The sequence below is a fragment of the Atractosteus spatula genome, chromosome 8 (assembly GCF_055471065.1).
Source record: "Atractosteus spatula isolate fAtrSpa1 chromosome 8, fAtrSpa1.hap1, whole genome shotgun sequence".
Taxonomy (NCBI): Eukaryota; Metazoa; Chordata; class Actinopteri; order Semionotiformes; family Lepisosteidae; genus Atractosteus; species Atractosteus spatula.
This window is the reverse complement of record NC_142713.1, coordinates 51,163,530-51,181,245: the sequence shown is the minus strand read 5'-3', so window position 1 is coordinate 51,181,245 and position 17,716 is coordinate 51,163,530. Positions and strand designations below refer to the sequence as shown.

The 17,716-nt window shown below is 37.5% G+C and overlaps 1 protein-coding gene across 2 annotated transcripts in view; it reads left to right on the top strand.

The window, feature by feature from the left end:
- Positions 1–17,716, top strand: part of cttnbp2 (cortactin binding protein 2) — a 90,373-nt gene that overhangs the window by 33,338 nt on the left and 39,319 nt on the right. Inside the window, exons 3-5 of one of the 2 annotated variants that reach the window (XM_088924334.1) lie at positions 5,364–5,588; positions 11,981–13,565; positions 16,766–16,969. In XM_088924334.1, the coding sequence (XP_088780460.1) occupies positions 5,364–5,588; positions 11,981–13,565; positions 16,766–16,969 (2,014 nt within the window). Of the gene's footprint in view, positions 1–5,363; positions 5,589–11,980; positions 13,572–16,765; positions 16,970–17,716 lie in introns of both variants that reach the window. The other variant, XM_088924335.1, reaches the window with a different exon arrangement.

The following is a 17,716-nucleotide window of genomic DNA, read 5'->3' as shown; positions in this document are numbered from 1 at the left end:
ATCTGAGGATGAATCAATGTCCCTTGATCCACGTCTTTCCTCCCTGGTCTGGTCCTTAACCTTAGCTGTCCCACTTCCATGTGTCAGATCCTATTTTTTTTGTAATGGGCGGACCCCACTTGACACAGGGATCGAGTCTCAAACCATAAGGTATTGTATCTTGACATAGAGTATTGTATCTTGTATCTTGGTGCAGCTAATTTTCGGGTACTATCCGATTTTCAGTCTGTCAGTATAACCATTGTGTCTGTCTCACCTGAGACTTTACCGATCTAACTCCCTGGGTGTAGACACTTCCCAGGAAGGCAGGTAACGCCGATTTCTCTAACAACCGCGTGCTCTGATTTATAGTATGTTCAGTGATATCGAGTCTTTGGAGTGTTTATGCACCGGTCTTAGTGGGCTGACCTAAGCACAGCACCCCAGACCCCTCTGCTCTGCTCTGCATCTTAGTGTGGATTTCTTTTGATGGTTAGGAACGATGTGAAAACATATATACTGTAGCTATAAATGTGCAGCGTTAACAGACTCTTGGGAGTTTAGTAATTGTTTTGTTTCCTCTGATTGTCATGGTCTGTCATGTCATTGAATACTCAAGGAGACTGATATATTAATTAATACTAATTCAGCACTCTGTTGTTCACAAAATGCAGGCCAGCTGGCAGAATTCTCTGATGTTCTTCACAGGAGTACGTCTTCTCAGAAGAGTAAGTATAGGTTTATTCCATGCTGAAAAGAGAAGGAAAAAAACAACGTTTCGGCTGTGGAGCATTCTTCGGGTCCGGGTCCGAAGAAGGTTCCAAAGCCGAAACGTTGTTTCTTTTCTTCTCTTTTCAGCATGGAATAAACCATTACTTGTTCCTTTGCAGTCTACGCATGCTGACACAGCTACCTGCTTGAACTTCTCTGAAGAGTGCCTGCTGGCAGGCCCAACTTTGACTGGTTGGAACAACTCACTTTGGTTGAATGTAACTCTTTGAAAACTGTATTGAAATTTATTAATTATTAAACAAGGCTTACCTCAGCATCATCAAAAGAAATAATTCAGCCACTCCTTTACCTGAAAAAAAAACTTTTCAATACTCATATATCCAAGAGGGGAGATTAAATTCTCATGAGAGGTGGTTATATGAACATTAAACTTCTAAGGAGGGAGGCTCTCAGGATCTTTTATATCAATATTTGAACACTTTGGAGAATGAACATTGAACTAGACCTTTTTATCAACAGAAGCAGAGTAATGACAAAATAAATCTGAAACATTAGTTTAAAATTATTTTTAGAGATAAATGGTAAATTTGTGATATTAAAAAAAATAGTCACATTTTTACCATTTATTGATTTCTGTTTAGTGAATCTTTTGATACATGGGTAACTGTTAATCATATTTATTAGACTATTTTATTAGAACAAGAGCATTCTCATGTAATGCCTCATCAATTAAGAAAATCTTACCTACTGTATGTAAGATCTTTGCTTCTGTCTAGTCGGAAATACTAATACTGTCCTAATGAAGACTTGTGTTTGCTGAAATGTTGATAGGGATAAATAACATGTTTTATAGTAGAGAGTGTGTGTGCCTAGTAGATTCTGCAATTTTATTGATTCTTTTACCTCTATAATCTTTGACTGTGGGTTCTATTTTTCCTTTAATCAAGTTCTTGAAAAAATTTGTTTTTACACGAGCATACAGTATATCATGTGGTCCTCACCCCAAGAAAACATGGTAATCTATCATATTACAAACCAGAATAATGCTTGGTATATTTAATAAAAAAATGCCAGTGAAATAAAGCGTTTCTTTCATTTTAAAACTTGGAAGATGATGTCAATTTAATCTACTCGTAACTAAATAAAGGCTGAATTAGTGTGTCTATCCTTAAGTACGGTACTTAGAATTTTTATATGAATGGTTCTCAGCCTCATTTTTTGATTTATTGTTTAAAAATCTTTAATCGCCAGTTGTTCATTACCTCAGGGTGTTCGTTCAATCCTTTTACTGCACAGAGAGACTGAGTGCTTGCTCTCCTGCCAGCATTATCCCTTTAGGAATCCTTCAGCATCGAATGTGCTGAGAGCTCAATACTGCCACACAGGAAAGTTGCAGAAGCTGTGTGTCACTCACTGATGTCACTGCAAACTTGCACATTGATCCAGGTGGGAGGCCCCCAACATAATTTTACAACAACATAATCGTACTGTCACAGCTCAGGGTGGAGAGGTGGGGGGGACAGAAAAGACAGGTAGGCAAAGATGATCAAATGGGGATTTCTGGTGGTTTATTCTCGTTAATTTAAATTTCATGATAAATCATTAGAGGCTTGCTGTAATATTTATCTTAGGAAATGTATTGTGGAGTCCTCAGCCTAAAAACATTCTCTCCTATTTAATGAAGCATTTTTAGAGTAGGGAGATAGATTCCAGTTCAATCTGAGGATCTGTGTTGGACTGTAGATCATAGGCCTTCGAGCCAAATAGTTTTGTACATAGTGTAACTGGTATATGTGTTTTTGTTTAGTATTATGTGTTGTCGAGTCATGTTAATGTTTATTGTGTTAATAATTTATTTGTGTATCAAGAATTGTAACTCTGCTTTATTACACTTTTGCCACAGCAGTGTCAGAAAATAAGGAACTCATGCGTCTCAACTTTACCTACTGCTTTATTTCCTACTCCCCCTATTTTGTAACAATCCTCAGACTTACTACCCGTAAATAAATCTGTATTATAGTATTTTTAAACTCATTTAAACTCACAATTGCAAAAAGCCATACTAAAAAAGATTTTCTTTCGACATAGATTAAAAACATTAAATGAGTCCCTGAATTCATTTTGGGATGGCATTCTAGGAGCTAGGCATATAACAAAAGGCCCATATCTTTCCTTATCAAGGTGAACAGCAGGGACACATAGTAAACCAGAATCAGCTGAGCAAAGGTCAAGTAGAAGGGAGTAATCTGATAACCTTTCAACTTAGGATGTAAACCTTGTAGAATCTTAAAGGAAAATAGGGAAAAAATTGCAGGTAACAATAAACTTAATTTTTTTAATATTTTATTTTGAAAGATGCTGATTAATTTCAGATTAAGTATAAGCAATGAGATCCTACTGTAAATTTACATTTAAATCACCACCTTACTGTGCATCACTATCAGCAGTATATTCATGATTAAATGTAATACTTTCATTTAAATAAGCAGTGGTGGCTATAACATAGTAAAACATACACAACAATATAAATAAACATTTATGTAAAACATAATAATAGTAATTAGTAGGATGCTTCATATATCTTGATACCTTAAATATTTGTAAAAACTCTATTTTTATCACCATAACTGAAGTCAAACCTAAAGGATCACACACTACATACATGTACAGTATAATAGTCTCCTGTGCTATTTTTATCCATTAACAAATAACTACAGTATTTGGGGTCTCACACTTGCTGTTCATAGCAGGAATTTAGCATATGACCTCTGTGCCCTGTTTGAAGTAAAGTGGTAGAATGGGGTAGGAGGATATAGCTCCAGTGATTAGGGGCCTAGGTTTTATAAAGCCTTGAGGAAAACACCAGATGTCCATGAGTCAAAAAGCTGCATCTTTAAAAGGCAGGATAATTGACCCTCCCACTGATGGACAAAAGCAGCCTACTGCTTTGTGATTTTTTTTGTCTCAAGAGTACAATATACTGTATATGCAATATATTTTAACTACTTTCTGCACATGTAGAAGCTAACTCTAAATTCAGTTTCAGCCATAAGAAATTTGATTTATTCATCTCTTACTGGAATGTTACTTAGTAGAAATCCAGTTGTGTTTTGTGTATACAGAATCATTGATCTTTTCCTTCTTTGGTGAAACACAGCTTCCAGGAAAAGGACACTGCCTACACAAAAGCTGGCAGCCACTCTGTCAGTTTACTCTTTATTATGTTTAGCCTATGTGGAGAGCTGCCAATGACAGTATGTGAATGTGCAGCAACATGAATAATTAAATTAATACTTTGTATGTGATCATTCACCATTGGAACCTTCCATATCTATTACTTTTGATAGAAACAAACTTTGTTCTTTCTTTTGTTTTCATTTATCTTTTTGAATTGAAATAATTACTCTTCAGACTGGAAAAATTGAAAGGCAAAAGTGGTGTATATATTTCCTAGTAAACTATTTGTCTAAAATGGATATATGTGCAGACATAGTTAAAGGAGGAGATTAGATAAGGTGAAGCTGAGGTCTCATTCTAAAACATTCAGCATAATATATTGGTTCTTTGTAGTGTTTAGAGAAAAGGTGTTGGAAAAGGAGGCAGATAGTTTTGACAGAGCTGTAATACATGTACTTTGGTATCACTCAAACCTACATATAGAGATTTTAGGATATTATATGAATATGTACAGACACTGTTGGCATGTTCTAGTTCAGTATTTCCCACCATGAATCTACTACTTTAATGTAGGCATCAAATTGCTGTGTCCATGTAAAATATATGTTTTTAATGTTTTTAATGTGTAGGTTTTCATTGTATGTGTATTCTGTTAGATCTGTGGGCGAGTAGATAGTACAGGCACAACAATAGCTGATTCTATACGATACCATAATACAAAACAATTATTATTGTATGTGGTCAAAACTGTCTAGATCTGTACCCAACCGTACCTTTTCCTATTATTAATGGATTTTTGAGCATGCTAACCCATACCCCCACACAGATATTTGTATACAACAACACTGTAGGCACTGTAGTTATTCTTAAACAAATTAATTCCTGTGCAGGCTGCCATGTTTATTCTGAGCTGCGGGTATTATAAAAAGATTAAATTCAGCTACTTCATGCATAAAAATATCTTGCCTATGAGTCTGTGTAATTTCATACACCAGGTGGCCTATAAAGCAGCACACATCAATAAAGCAGGACTCTGACGCCAAAAGGCACATTGGGCCCCAAGTACAGTATGTAATAGAAGAGAAGAATCTCCCGGTGCCCTGCTGGGTTTGCTAAATGAGGGTTAGGAAGTGACTAACTTGCATCCCAACTGCTACACCCACCCCAGAGGTGGGGCAGCAGTTTGGAGTAGCAGGCAAGGTTATGGGCTCAGTTCCCAGGAGGGAATGGGATGATTTTGCTAATGTACCCTTGAGCAAGGTGCCTCAGACAGGTTGCTCCAGCAGCTGCCCTCTTCTATAGATGGTTGCCGTCTAGGCCACAATTGTAAATGAGGATTTGTTCTCAGTTTTAACTTTCCTGTTCAAATAAAGGATACAGCTGGGTGAAATTTTTTAAAAAGCAGTCGATTTCCTGTGAATTTCAATTGCAATTGCATATGACTGATGTACTGCGTTGTTGTGTTGCTGTTGCAGGCCCGTAGGAAGGAGGTGTTTATCCAGGAGCGCTATGGGCGGTTCAGCCTCACCGACCCTTTCCAGGCTCTGCAGCGTGACTATGAGTCTGGGGGAGGAGAGAAGGAGAAGAGGGCCATGTCTACCAACCCCCTCTCCATCCTGGAGGCTGTCATGACCCACTGCCGGAAGATGCAGGAGAAAATGGCCACACAGCTGGCAGCTGCCGAAACCAGACAGAAGAAGGTATAGCTGCTCCAGAATCACAGTACTTGTATACAAGCATTTTTAAGTTCTCTTCAGTCCTAGAACATACTGACCTGGGTAACCCAGGATATTACATTCAGCCAGTTGCCCCATGGAGATGATAAAAACTCTTTCTCTCTCTTGGTGCCATGTAACAAGGACTGGATAACACTAGAACTACTAATTCTAGAGGTTCTCTAGGTAACACTTTAGATTCAGTAGTAAAGGTTTAATATATTTTCTATTACTGATAAATGGACTACAAATTGAGATGCTGTAAAATTATATTAAATCATTAAATTATGTGCATAGCACAATATCATTCATATTAGTCTGAAATAATAGATAACCTAACCCCAATCCTAAACTTGATCTTTACCTTAATTTAACCTCATCAATAGTTTATTAATATTTATTAGAACCTCAAATTATAGTAAACCAATTTTAGTAGAATATACAGTCATACCCCGGTATTTTAACCTAATTCGTTCCTGAAAATCCTTTTTGAAGGCGGGAGATCATAAATCAAAAATTAAAAATTTTATTATTTCTTATGGGGTATAATTCTACTCTATTCCGAGCCGAAGACAGGTTCACTCAAAAACCACCCTAAACATATAATACCATACAGACCATTATAGCAATCTTAGCGAACAACGCAGTTCTACTCAAATAAGCCAACTATAACTGTAAAATAATTATATCATATTTGCATTTTTCATTCTTTCGAAATAGATCACTATCCGAGTGATCGGCTAGAACAATGTGCGTACTGTTGTTGACTATTACACTAAAGAATCTTTTTCTTTTCCGTAAGACCCCATAATGAACAGCAACTACAAGACAAACACAAAAAACACTTTGAAAATGAGAGCACAAGCTATAGCTGTGGTCGTAAACAAAGCACTGCTGCTTCTCGGCGTCCTGAGCCACGATGCCTTGCGCACACGCAGAAACAGACAGCTGTTCGGTGGCACTGAAGTCAGATGTTCGCAGAAGTTTCTCTTCTTTCTAACTTTGTTCTTAGAGCGAATTACAAGGTACAAATTCTTCAGGTTTGGATAAGCGAAAAATTCATATATCAAATGTTCTTATACCGGGGTATGAGTGTATATTAAAACTTTACTCATACAACTTTGTCTAAAGGGTGAAAGTCTTTACTGAGTAACTCATCTTTACTGAGTTGTCTATGTCAGTGTCTTAATGTCTGTCTTCTTGTTTTTTCTTTTACCTATGGTGATATGCTCATTGTCATTGTCTATTTAGTGGTATGCTTATTTTAAACTGCATATTTCATATTAACTTATTATTTCAAACTGGTTATATTTCCTAATTAGCCGATTGAGGATATGAACATCTCAGCTCTGCATTTTTCGTATGATAGGTTAACTATTTGTTTTATACCAGGTCATGTTTAAATTATATCCTATATACACCAGTGTATAATGTGTGAAGCATTACCCTTAAAGGAAAATTAAGATTTGAAGGCAAAGAATGCACATTGTGAGGGACTTTGGAAGCTCCTTTCTGAAGGTTGTTGTAATATATTCAAAAATGCAGTGCCTATAGAAAGTCTACACACCCTTTCCAAAGTAACCCATTTTGTGGCCTAAAGCCTGAAATCAAGCCACATTAGATCAGAATTTATTTTAGCCTTATTTACATGTTGTAATACACAGTAGAATTCACAAGTGAAAAACAAATGCTCAAGCATTCCAAAAAGTAATTACAAATGAATCCTAAGAAATGAGTTTGATAAGTGTACGCACCCCTGAGGTAGTACTTGGTATTCAACAGAATACAATTCTGTTTGGATAGGCTTATCCTATCCAAACAGAAACCTATTTTTTACCTAGATTATACCTAGATTGTGTCTTGATTTCAGGCTGTTAGGCCTCAAAATGTGTTAATTTGGAAAGAGTGCATAGACTTTCTGTAGGCACTATAGTTGACTGGAAGGAAACATGCAGAAGGAAAAACAAGTCTAGTAAACTCTTGATGTACACTTTGAAATATAAACACTTCAATTGAATACTTGCTTAAAGATGATGCCAGCATGTCAAATGAGGGAAATGAAAGCCTAGATACTGTGAGTACAGTAAGTGTAGCTCTTTTCTGAAGTGGAAGTTCTCAGTTCCATGCATGGCTCCCGACTGGTGGAATTGCAGACCAGATCATGAAATTAGGAAATGGACTCAGGTATTCTAGCAGTTAAAGTTTCTTGTAAAGTACAATACTTTGAGTCAAATTGACTGAAAACTCGCGAACTGAACAACAGTATTACCAGAGCTCTGTTGATAACATTAAACTAAATTAACTGTGGTTTGGTTAAATTATTTTAAGTATAAAAATGTATGTTCAAATTACATATTAGTTCTTTATAGGTATAATGTAAAAAACTGAAAAAAACAGAATTGGTTATTTTCTAGAATGGAAAGTCAGGAGCCACAATCACGTAGATGCTACTACTGTACTTCTACCTCTTAAACATTAGATTAAATAGATTAAAGGATTTAATCAATTTTCAGATGCAAAAGACTGTAACAATGATTACAGTTTACTGCCATAATTAATATTTTATCTCTTTGTGCTCAAGAGTGCCTTATGTTCTCAGAATTTAAGCTTTGAGTAGAAGAGCTTCTTGAGTATTTCATGGGTGCTTACAGATCTGTGATAGGCAGCTACAGGTATGTCCTCCCATAATACAATGAGCAGGCCCCTCTTGCCCCTGTGAGAGAGAACAATTGAATGACCTCATTACAGCTTGTGGCTTTGCCAATGTAATGGAGACTGTGTGCTAATCTTAGGTAGAAGAGAATTCTTCCCTTAATGTTCCTGAAAACAATGAACCAAATGATTGAGTTCCTGTAGCTGTAAAAATTAGCACGGTCCTCTGGTTGTTATAGTGATGCTTTTCAAAATGTAAGTGGTTGTCTTGGTGACTACTCAGCAAACTAAACCTCTCAACAGTTTAAACCTGCATGCAATTGGTCATACATGACTAAGTCAGATCCTTAATTAATGCCAGTGATTTTATCTCACATGCAGGAGATGGCACAGTACAGAACCCTTATTGGTTCTGTACTTTTAAAGTGTGGGGTCTTAGTAGTCACAGTCCATTTTAATCCAGCTGCACAACAGTGTCTGTCTTCATTTTGTGTACAAAATATGCTGCAAGTTTATATTGTTCACTGTGATTTACAGTATATACACATACACATGTACTGTACTGTGACAATATAGGAAATGGAATATTATTAGTGGAAGTTATTTAATGTAGCCCACTTATGCTGAGTTAAGGAAATAATGAGAGGGTTCTTGAATTGTATGACAGCTAAAAGCACAAGCAAGATTTTGTATTAATTTATTCATCCACTTTCTTATCCTGTAATAAATTTAGTGTGGCAAAGGGAATTTATACGTGAGGAGGTGTTAAGATTACAGATTCTTCTTGTCTTTCATCTGCCTTTTTCATTGATTGTTTACTTTATAAGAATTATGCTTTGGCCTGTACAGTATATGCAGGCTTAATCTTTAAAGGATATGAAGCACTTTATAAATGACCCTTCAAGGTTTATTGTTATTTTATATCTCAAGAGATCTGCCACCACGGCCATTCAGTGTGTAGATAAGGCCAATTTAAGATGAAAGTATTTTGTCTGAGAAATACTAATAACCTTCCTGGACAAAAGAGTTAGTGGTACACTTCATATCTTAGCAAATCAAAAAGCCCCTTCATGTTCAAGCTCCATTTCTTATACTATGTGAGTATTAACAGTCAACGTGCAGTGACACAGATGGCACGAGATAACAAAATGAGTCAGTTAGGGTACAACATCCCCTGCGCTTTTAACAGCCTACCTTTAGCAACTTCTTCAACCACAAGCTACTGTAAGTGGTTGGAGGCTGCGATATTTCTGTGTTTGGCTGACATTACCTTTTTATTTGTTTCTACTGTAGGCCTAAACAAATGGCCTAATACTTCTGTGAGTCATGATTTTTTATTTAGTCCTTCAGGCCAGTTCACTGTGTTCTGTTTCTAGCCCCTTAGCAAAGGCTCTAGTGTGTTGAACTCAGGTTTAACATATCGCTCTTTGCCAGTGCTCTTCAGAAGTGCCATAGTCCAGCCAATTTCATTGGTCTCTTTCAACAGTTAACCACTTTAGTCCTGCAAAATTATTAGATTGTTTCGTTTTAACTAATGCTATTCACAAACACGTAAATCATTATTAATATATGAATCGGAAGACCAGTAGACAGAAACCAGAAACCCTCAAGGACCACACTTGAAGTGCACAGTTGGACTGCTTGGGGGCAGTCAGCTCATGCTACTGTAACTAACCCGACAAATTACTAAAGCACTTCTAGCTTTAATGGCAATATTACTCTGTTTATTCTACATTAGTTATTAGTAATTTTATGTACTGTATCTTCATACTCTTATTATTTTTTTTAAAAAGCTCTATTACTTGTTAATGTTCCAACATCCATGTTTTTATTAAGTTTATTTGAAAACGTTTTAGGATGCTGTAGGACAGGTTTCTTTCAGCCCTTTAATGCTATGATTAATACATATTATTATTTAATCCTGCCTGCGAATATTGAAAGTGTTTTTTCTCGGTTGAAATGTTTACCATTCGCCCTTTTTAATTGTTCATATAATTTTCAGTTTGCTCCTACAGAATATCGAACGATAGCTTGATGCTCCAAATGTAGTTGCTTCAGGTGAAAAATCAAAATAATTAAACTTATTGTCTGTATGAAACTTGAGATTATGCCAATTATTTTTCTTTTATTTGGATGGCTGTATTTTTGACATACCTATTACTATTTGCAGGTATACATGTCTGCCACTACTTACTTGTACTATTAAGAAACTGTAGTTTACAAATACCTTCTTGAAATCTGTTTTACTTGGTAACATTGTTTATTGTTTGAAAATGGAGACATCACAAATCTTTTTAGGGATTGTTAAATTACTGTTTTAGTTACCAATGTCAACTGTGTGATTAGAAGATGTAAAGTATGGCGATTATCTAACCAAATTAGTGATGTATTTGGAATAAAGCGTGACCAGGCTTAGGCAGTCAAATGTAGTGTATTTGAAAAATTAAGCATTTTACTCATTTTTATATTCTGTGTTTGCCAAGTGTTGGAGCTGTAAATCATCTGTAGTATTTTTTATTTGTTAACATCCCACTCGCCTTTGCATTTTCTCTTTGAAACCCTTGAAACATTCAACAAATCTAGTAAAATCAGGTCATTTGTATTGTGTTTTTGTGTAAAATTGTTTTTGTGTATAGTGGTTATTCTGTTCCATATACATTATCTCTGTTTTATTTAGAGGTATTCACTATTCTCTAAAGATAGAGGTAATATGGCAGAATGTGGAAGAGATCTCAGTTCAGCCTCATAAAAAGGAGAGAACAAATATGTTAGAAAACAGGCAGTTGGAAAGCTCCATTTTAAATTGGAACCCAGATTGTTGATTGTGATTTGCATGGATTCCTCTGCATATTGCTGCAATTATTGTGTTTCCAAAATGTATTTCTGTTTTCTATTTTGCACATCACATTGATTTTTGTTCAATGTGCATGACTACAGGTAGTGGACAAAGCAAATGGACACCAATGTAGAATCATTCAATAGGGTATTGGATTGACACATACGTGCAGTACAGCCTGTACGTTCTTTTGGCAGTGCAGGGAGTCTACCAGCACCTGAAATTCTGCAAGAGGAAAAATGCAAGAATCAAGTCACTCATTTCATGTCTGCTTGATGGAAGTGGAAAAAACAATCTAAAGTATCGTTTCAGAATATCCTATAAATTCACAGTTGGGTTCAGATTGGGTGGCTGTGAAGGTCATGACTGTGAAGGTCAGAATATAGAATGATAGCTTGATGCTCCAAATGTAGTTGCTTCAGGTGAAAAATCAAAGAGCATCAGAGTCATGCATGTCAAACCATTGGGTGACCACATGCTCTGTGGATCAGGGCATTGTCATCCTGGAAATCATCTCTCCATGCAGGAAAGAAATGCCACATGGGGTGAAGATGATCTCTTAGTACCATTAAGCAGTGGTTAGAATTGACCTTGACTTCTAAATGAATGAAACCACCCAGACCATGTCAGGACGGATGCACTCCACAACATTACGGAACCACCTGATCCCTTTACTGTTGGAACCGAGCACTCATGGCTTAGTTATTTAGTTACTTAAGAGTACTCGGTGGACTTTTGTGTGTAATTGACTACTCATGCCCCAGATTGAAATCTTCTGTCATTATTATTGTCCACTACCTGTATACACACACCTGTATTTTTAACTTGCCAAAACCTGTCATTATTTCTATAGTGTTTTTCTTTATTGATTTGTTTGTTTGATTTTCAGCTGGAGTTGGAGAAATCTCAACTGCAGAGCCTTGAGCAGGAGCATAAGAAGTTGTCTGCCCAGCTGAAGGATGAGCGGGAGAAGAACAAGCACATTGTCATGATGCTGGTGAAAGAATGCAAGCAACTGGCAGCCAAGGTTGTTGAGGAGAGCCAAAAATTTGAAGAACTGACCGCCAAACTGGAACAGGAAACCAAGACAACAGGGAGGCTTGAGGAGGAGTTAGCAGCCGAGAGACAGAAAGGTCAGCAGATGGAGGCAAAAATGGAGAAGCAGCTCTCAGAGTTTGACACAGAGCGCGAGCAACTGAGGGCCAAGTTGAGTCGTGAGGAAGCACGGGCTGCAGACTTGAAACTTGAAAGTGACGACCTGAAGAAACAAGTAGATCAGCTCAGAACTGAAAAAGAAAGCCAACAGGCTATCCCGTCAAGCATAGGAATTAAAATAAGGTCTTCTGTGTCTGTTTCCATTGGAACAGACCTGGTTAATATGCGGACAACCTCCTGTCAAACAGACCTGCCACTTTCTGCAGAACACAGTGTTGATGGACTGAAGAAGTCTCCGTTGACGATACCTGTGAAACCTTCTGTGGCAAACTACTCTAGTGTTGGAATCCCCAAAGCTGTCACTACCAGATCGGCTAGTGAGCGGGGAATTTCCCTTAGCAATTCAGTTCTTCCTGTCGTGGCACAGACTGAAAATGGGCCCTCAGGGGGGGACACACAACCCCCACCCGGAGTAGCCTCACCCAGTTTTGTCCCGGCACCTCCTGTGCACAGTTTACATTCACCTGGAACTGCTTCCACTTTGCCAACAAGTGTTAGTCCCAGAGTTCAAGCTGCCCGGTACAAGTTCCAGTCTTCTCCTACTGAGCATGACCAAAATGGAATGACCACTCAGAGCCCCCCATCCAGAGATGTGTCGCCCACAAACCGAGATAACTTTGCTGCGAAGCAACAAGCCCGACACACGGTCACGCAGGTCCTTTCAAGGTTTACAAGTCCACAAGCTGCCAACACTTTAAGACCGGGCTTACCTCATTCCACATCTGAAGGAGGACCTTTCTCTAGTCGGATAGGCCACCCACAAATTGGTCTAAAGTCGCCAACTGTCACGAGGATTGACCGAGGGAATCCACCGCCTATACCTCCTAAGAAGCCTGGCCTCTCACAAACCCCTTCCCCTCCGCACCCTCCAATAAAAATAGTGGGTGATGGGAGCAGGTCCCCTGGCACGGGGCTAGGTGTTCCCTCCAAACCTGTGCCCCCTCCTTCCAGTTCACCTCAAGGCATCCGGTTAATAAATGAAGACGTTCTGCCCAAACCCACTACGCCTCAGCTGCCACCCAAACCGGCCCTTGATATTTCGGGGACGGGTGGCGCTTGCCCTGTCCCAGCCTTGGCCACATCTCAGGTGGGTGCCTGCCCCTCCATCTCAAGGGGCCTGCACCAGTTAGCATGTACCGAGTGTCCCCCTGTCATCCCCACCTCCGCCACCACCATTGCCTGTAGTTCCTCCATAAATCCTGTTAGTGCTTCATCCCGTAGACCCTGTGACACAGACAGCCCACTGGCAACAGCCTCAGGTAAAGGTACTGAAAACATTCTGTCGCACTGGATCCTGAAAGGGCAATAGTGTTTCTTCTCTGTCAGGTCCTTTGTGACTCTACAGTATATTACTTTCTGTCTTCTCACTCTGATTGTGAAAAGTCTGCAACCAAAGATATCAACGGGTGTCTCTATGATGTGCACCTGTTATAGTTCTGTCCTGTAGATGATTATTACATAGTTTTATGGCAGTCATATTAACAAACAAAGCTTAACAGATGCAGTGGATAACATTGCTTTTGGAAGGTTAAAAAAGTACCGAATCACTACTTACCGCATTTGGTGCAATTTTAGTTAAGATAGCTCCTGTTAAAATATAATAAAAGGCTAACTTTGGTTGTTCTGAAGATGATTAATTTGATCATTTTGGGGTGGCTTAAAAATTCCTTCTCTATGCACACTTTCCCTTTCATTCCTCTTTGGGAACCTTTATTCTTCTGCTTCTGTAAAATCCCATTCTGTCACATAAGCAATACCGGGTATAAACAAGTCATTTTAGTTGCTATTAATGTGTTTATAAACATACAGTCTTGGTATTGCTTATATAGCAGCTCATCGACGACAGGTCATGAGTGCTTGTCAAATAGTGAAAGGATGGGTTAAGATTTCTACGAGTAACAGACTACACTCTGAAGCTGATGCCAGAAGCTGTTCTTCTCTTTTGTCTTTTCCCGTTGCATGGTGTGCAAACGCGATGGCTTCCTTGTGCTCACTAACCTCTTGTACTTGTGTTTGAATCTGCTCTGTGCTGCTGTGTACAGTACTGTGTTGCTGCTGCAGGCACTGTCCTTTGTGAAAAGGGATATCATTCACTTAGTATAGATTCTTCATCCAAGTAGCCTGGATGGGCTTCAAACAATCAAATCAAATTTAGTCTGCTGCCTTTTTCATTTGCACACATGAACGTCACACCTGCACCAGGGATTTAGAAGTCCCCTTAAATACCTTCAGAAATACTCTACATTTGAAATAGAATACATTTATTTATTTATCTGCATATTTTTTCATTCAAAACTTCGTAACTGTAGGCAGCAAATTTTGGTCAGCATTTTCTTAAAGTTTTTTGATACACGGAGGGACAGTGCCTATTTTAAACCTCAAGATCTCATCATGTGCAAGCTATCAGTTACTTAGGTCTTGGTGAAAAAAATGTTTTTTTTCTTTGGATTCACTTTTACACTTATATGTACCAGGTTCTGCTAATGCATGACTGCTTTTATGTTAAGTGCTGCTGTTTAGCATGATTATTTTGCAAGAATGCAATAGAGGACTATGTGTTTAGATATTTACCTAATATATTTGAAATTCTAACTTTTCATCATAGACAAAGTCCAGTGTATTGTATTTAATTAAGAATGCTATAGAATATGACATTATTGTGAACATAATCAATTAAGTGAATCAGGTTTTCATTAGTTTTTGAGACTTTCAAAAAACAGTACCAAACAGTGTTTGTGAAAATGTTTGTAAGAACACTTAGAATTGCCTTTATGCAAAAAGGAAAAAGATAACAGCTACAGCTCTTCAAGCTAGTTTCACAGCTAATGTTGCAATAGAATGTAAATTAGAAACCAGTTATACAAGTTGAGATTTCTTAAAAAGCTGTTTAATTGGAAGTAATGGTATGAAGTGTACAATGTGGCAGCTTATTCTAGCATTCCGATCTGATTGCCATTATTTCTAAGCTTAAAAATGTAATTATATTCAGAATACTCAGAATAGGAACAGTCTGCAGGAGTATACAGGAATAGTAGGAGGGAGCCATACTGGATGATTAGAAGCAGATGAAAATGACATTTTGAGACATCGTTAAAAAAATAGCAACATGCAGGTCAACAGTGATGAAACTAACCAGCTCCAGCTCATTAATGAATCAAAAAAGGAAGTATGTTACCAGATAAACAAGACATTATTAGCTTAAGGAGTGTGAACATTACAAGTGTTAAGGAGTGTTAACTTCTACTTTAAAAAATACCTTTCTTTCTCATTTCCAGTCTTTCAGTCGAGGAAGGGCACTCAAGGTCTTCCGTTCTTTATGTAACAAACTCCACGGGTTTAACATTCTGTCTTCTAACACAGCAAAATAACTTCAAACTCTTACATTTATTCACATCTGCTAAATCTAGTTATAGATTTCTTCTCTGTTCTCCCTTCCCTGATTTGAGTTTATGCCTTTGTGCTTTATTAATACAATTAAAGTTTTGTATGTTATGTCTATAGTTATGAGACATTAAGAGGTGACAGAAGTCTTTGTCCCTTTATGGTCATATACTGTATATTGCTACTGTATAGCAAGTTCACAGATCTTTGCTGCATGACATATTTACAGCCAGTCTACGACTGGTGTTACTATCAAAGTGTTTCAAAGCTACTAATTTCAGCAAGATCATTTTACATTAAACTTTAAAAAATGCAACTATTTTTAAAGAAGATTTGATAGAGGACTATCATTGCTTCTTCAATATTGCATAGACATAGCCAAACCTGCATGAAACTTACATGAACTGAATTGTTTTAAAATGTATTTACTTTCATAGTCTTATCAACTTACAGTTACATTATTAATGCTGTTGGCACTAAGTTGATATAACATCTAGGACTTTGTTGAACTGAGTGGCAGAATATGTCAAACTGATTGCATTGTTTTCCATCATAAAGTATAGAACTGTAGTACGTGCATTCAGATTTGATTTGATTCCTCTGCCCTCAGTTATGCACCTGCATTCCACATTGGCTCTACTTTTATATGTTGTAATTCATTGCATGGCAAGTAAGCCCAGCTGCCGGTACAAAGTGATCTCAAAACCCTACTTTTTAAAGCATCATTCTACCTCACAGCACCAGCAGAAACAGAAGTCATGTCAAAGTTGTCTTTTAAAACTGGTATTTTGACAGTTTGTTTTGCAAGGCAGTGGTTCGCATTTCTTCAGAAATCTCTCTGCCCAATCCAGGTGCTGTTCATTCATTTGGTGGTAGTTTATCAGTGCTAGAAATGAAGACAAGATTATTGAGCAGAATGAAACAACTGTGACCACAGGAGAACATGGCAAACAGGGTTCGGATTTCTGAGAGAGTGGCCTGATTAAAATAGAAGTGTGGAAAGCAGGTTGATCTGCGGTTAAGTCATTTTTCTAGTGTGTCAGTTCTTCCCTGTAAATGTTGTCACTTTAACTCACAGGCTGGTGTCCCTCCCTAGTCCCCTCGCTAACCTGTGGTGGTCCTGTCCCCCTGGCTGGCAGGCCCACCCTCCTCCTCCAAGCTGCTACCCAGGGAAATGTCACTTTATTGTCAATGCTGCTTAACCAAGATCCAATGGATATTAGTCACCTTGATGAAGATGGAAATTCTGCCTTGTATTCTGCTGCTAAAAATGGTCACACAGGTAACTCCATTAATGTTTAAGTTATACAGTGGTTTGAATTTATGTAATGTATTTTAAATTAAGGGGATTTTTAAGGGTTCAAAATTTAATTTCATTATTTCTTTTGCAAAGCTAGTTCTAAATTGAAAAATATCTTCTTTCGTGTTTGATCCGGATGGGAAAAAAAGTTTGTCTGTACATAAAAGCAACATTTACTTGTAATTCTGCTGTTTTTAAAAAGCATACTTGAACTTTTTTCTCGTTTAGGGTGTGCTAATGTTTTTTCTCTGCAGCCTGTTCACAGATTTGTTATTCATTGTGATTGTTGTGCTTCTGTCGGGCTGCAGATAAACATTCTAATCTAGTAGAGTATAGATTGCTGTAAAACTAACTGCCAAAAGCCATTTTGTACATTGTGAAGTATTTTATTTTTATATTGGTCATCTAATTCTTTGACTTTACATGTTGATGCTGGATTGTGTAAACTAACAAATAACAGATTAGGTTTAATTACTTCCTACTTACACCTGTCATTATCTTCCAAAAATAAAATTTCAGCCTTATTATAATTACAATGTTCTGTAAAGGTTCAGATTTCTGAGTCATCTTTAAGTTTTAGAATTGAAAGGATAAATTCCTGGTAAGCAGATAAAATCTTTTAGAAATCTGCAGTAAAACTGAATGAGAGCATGAGTTTTTTTTATGCCTGCTCTCCGTTATGGGATGCTGTTACTGTGGGCCAGAATGAATTTGATGTATGAAGGTTAT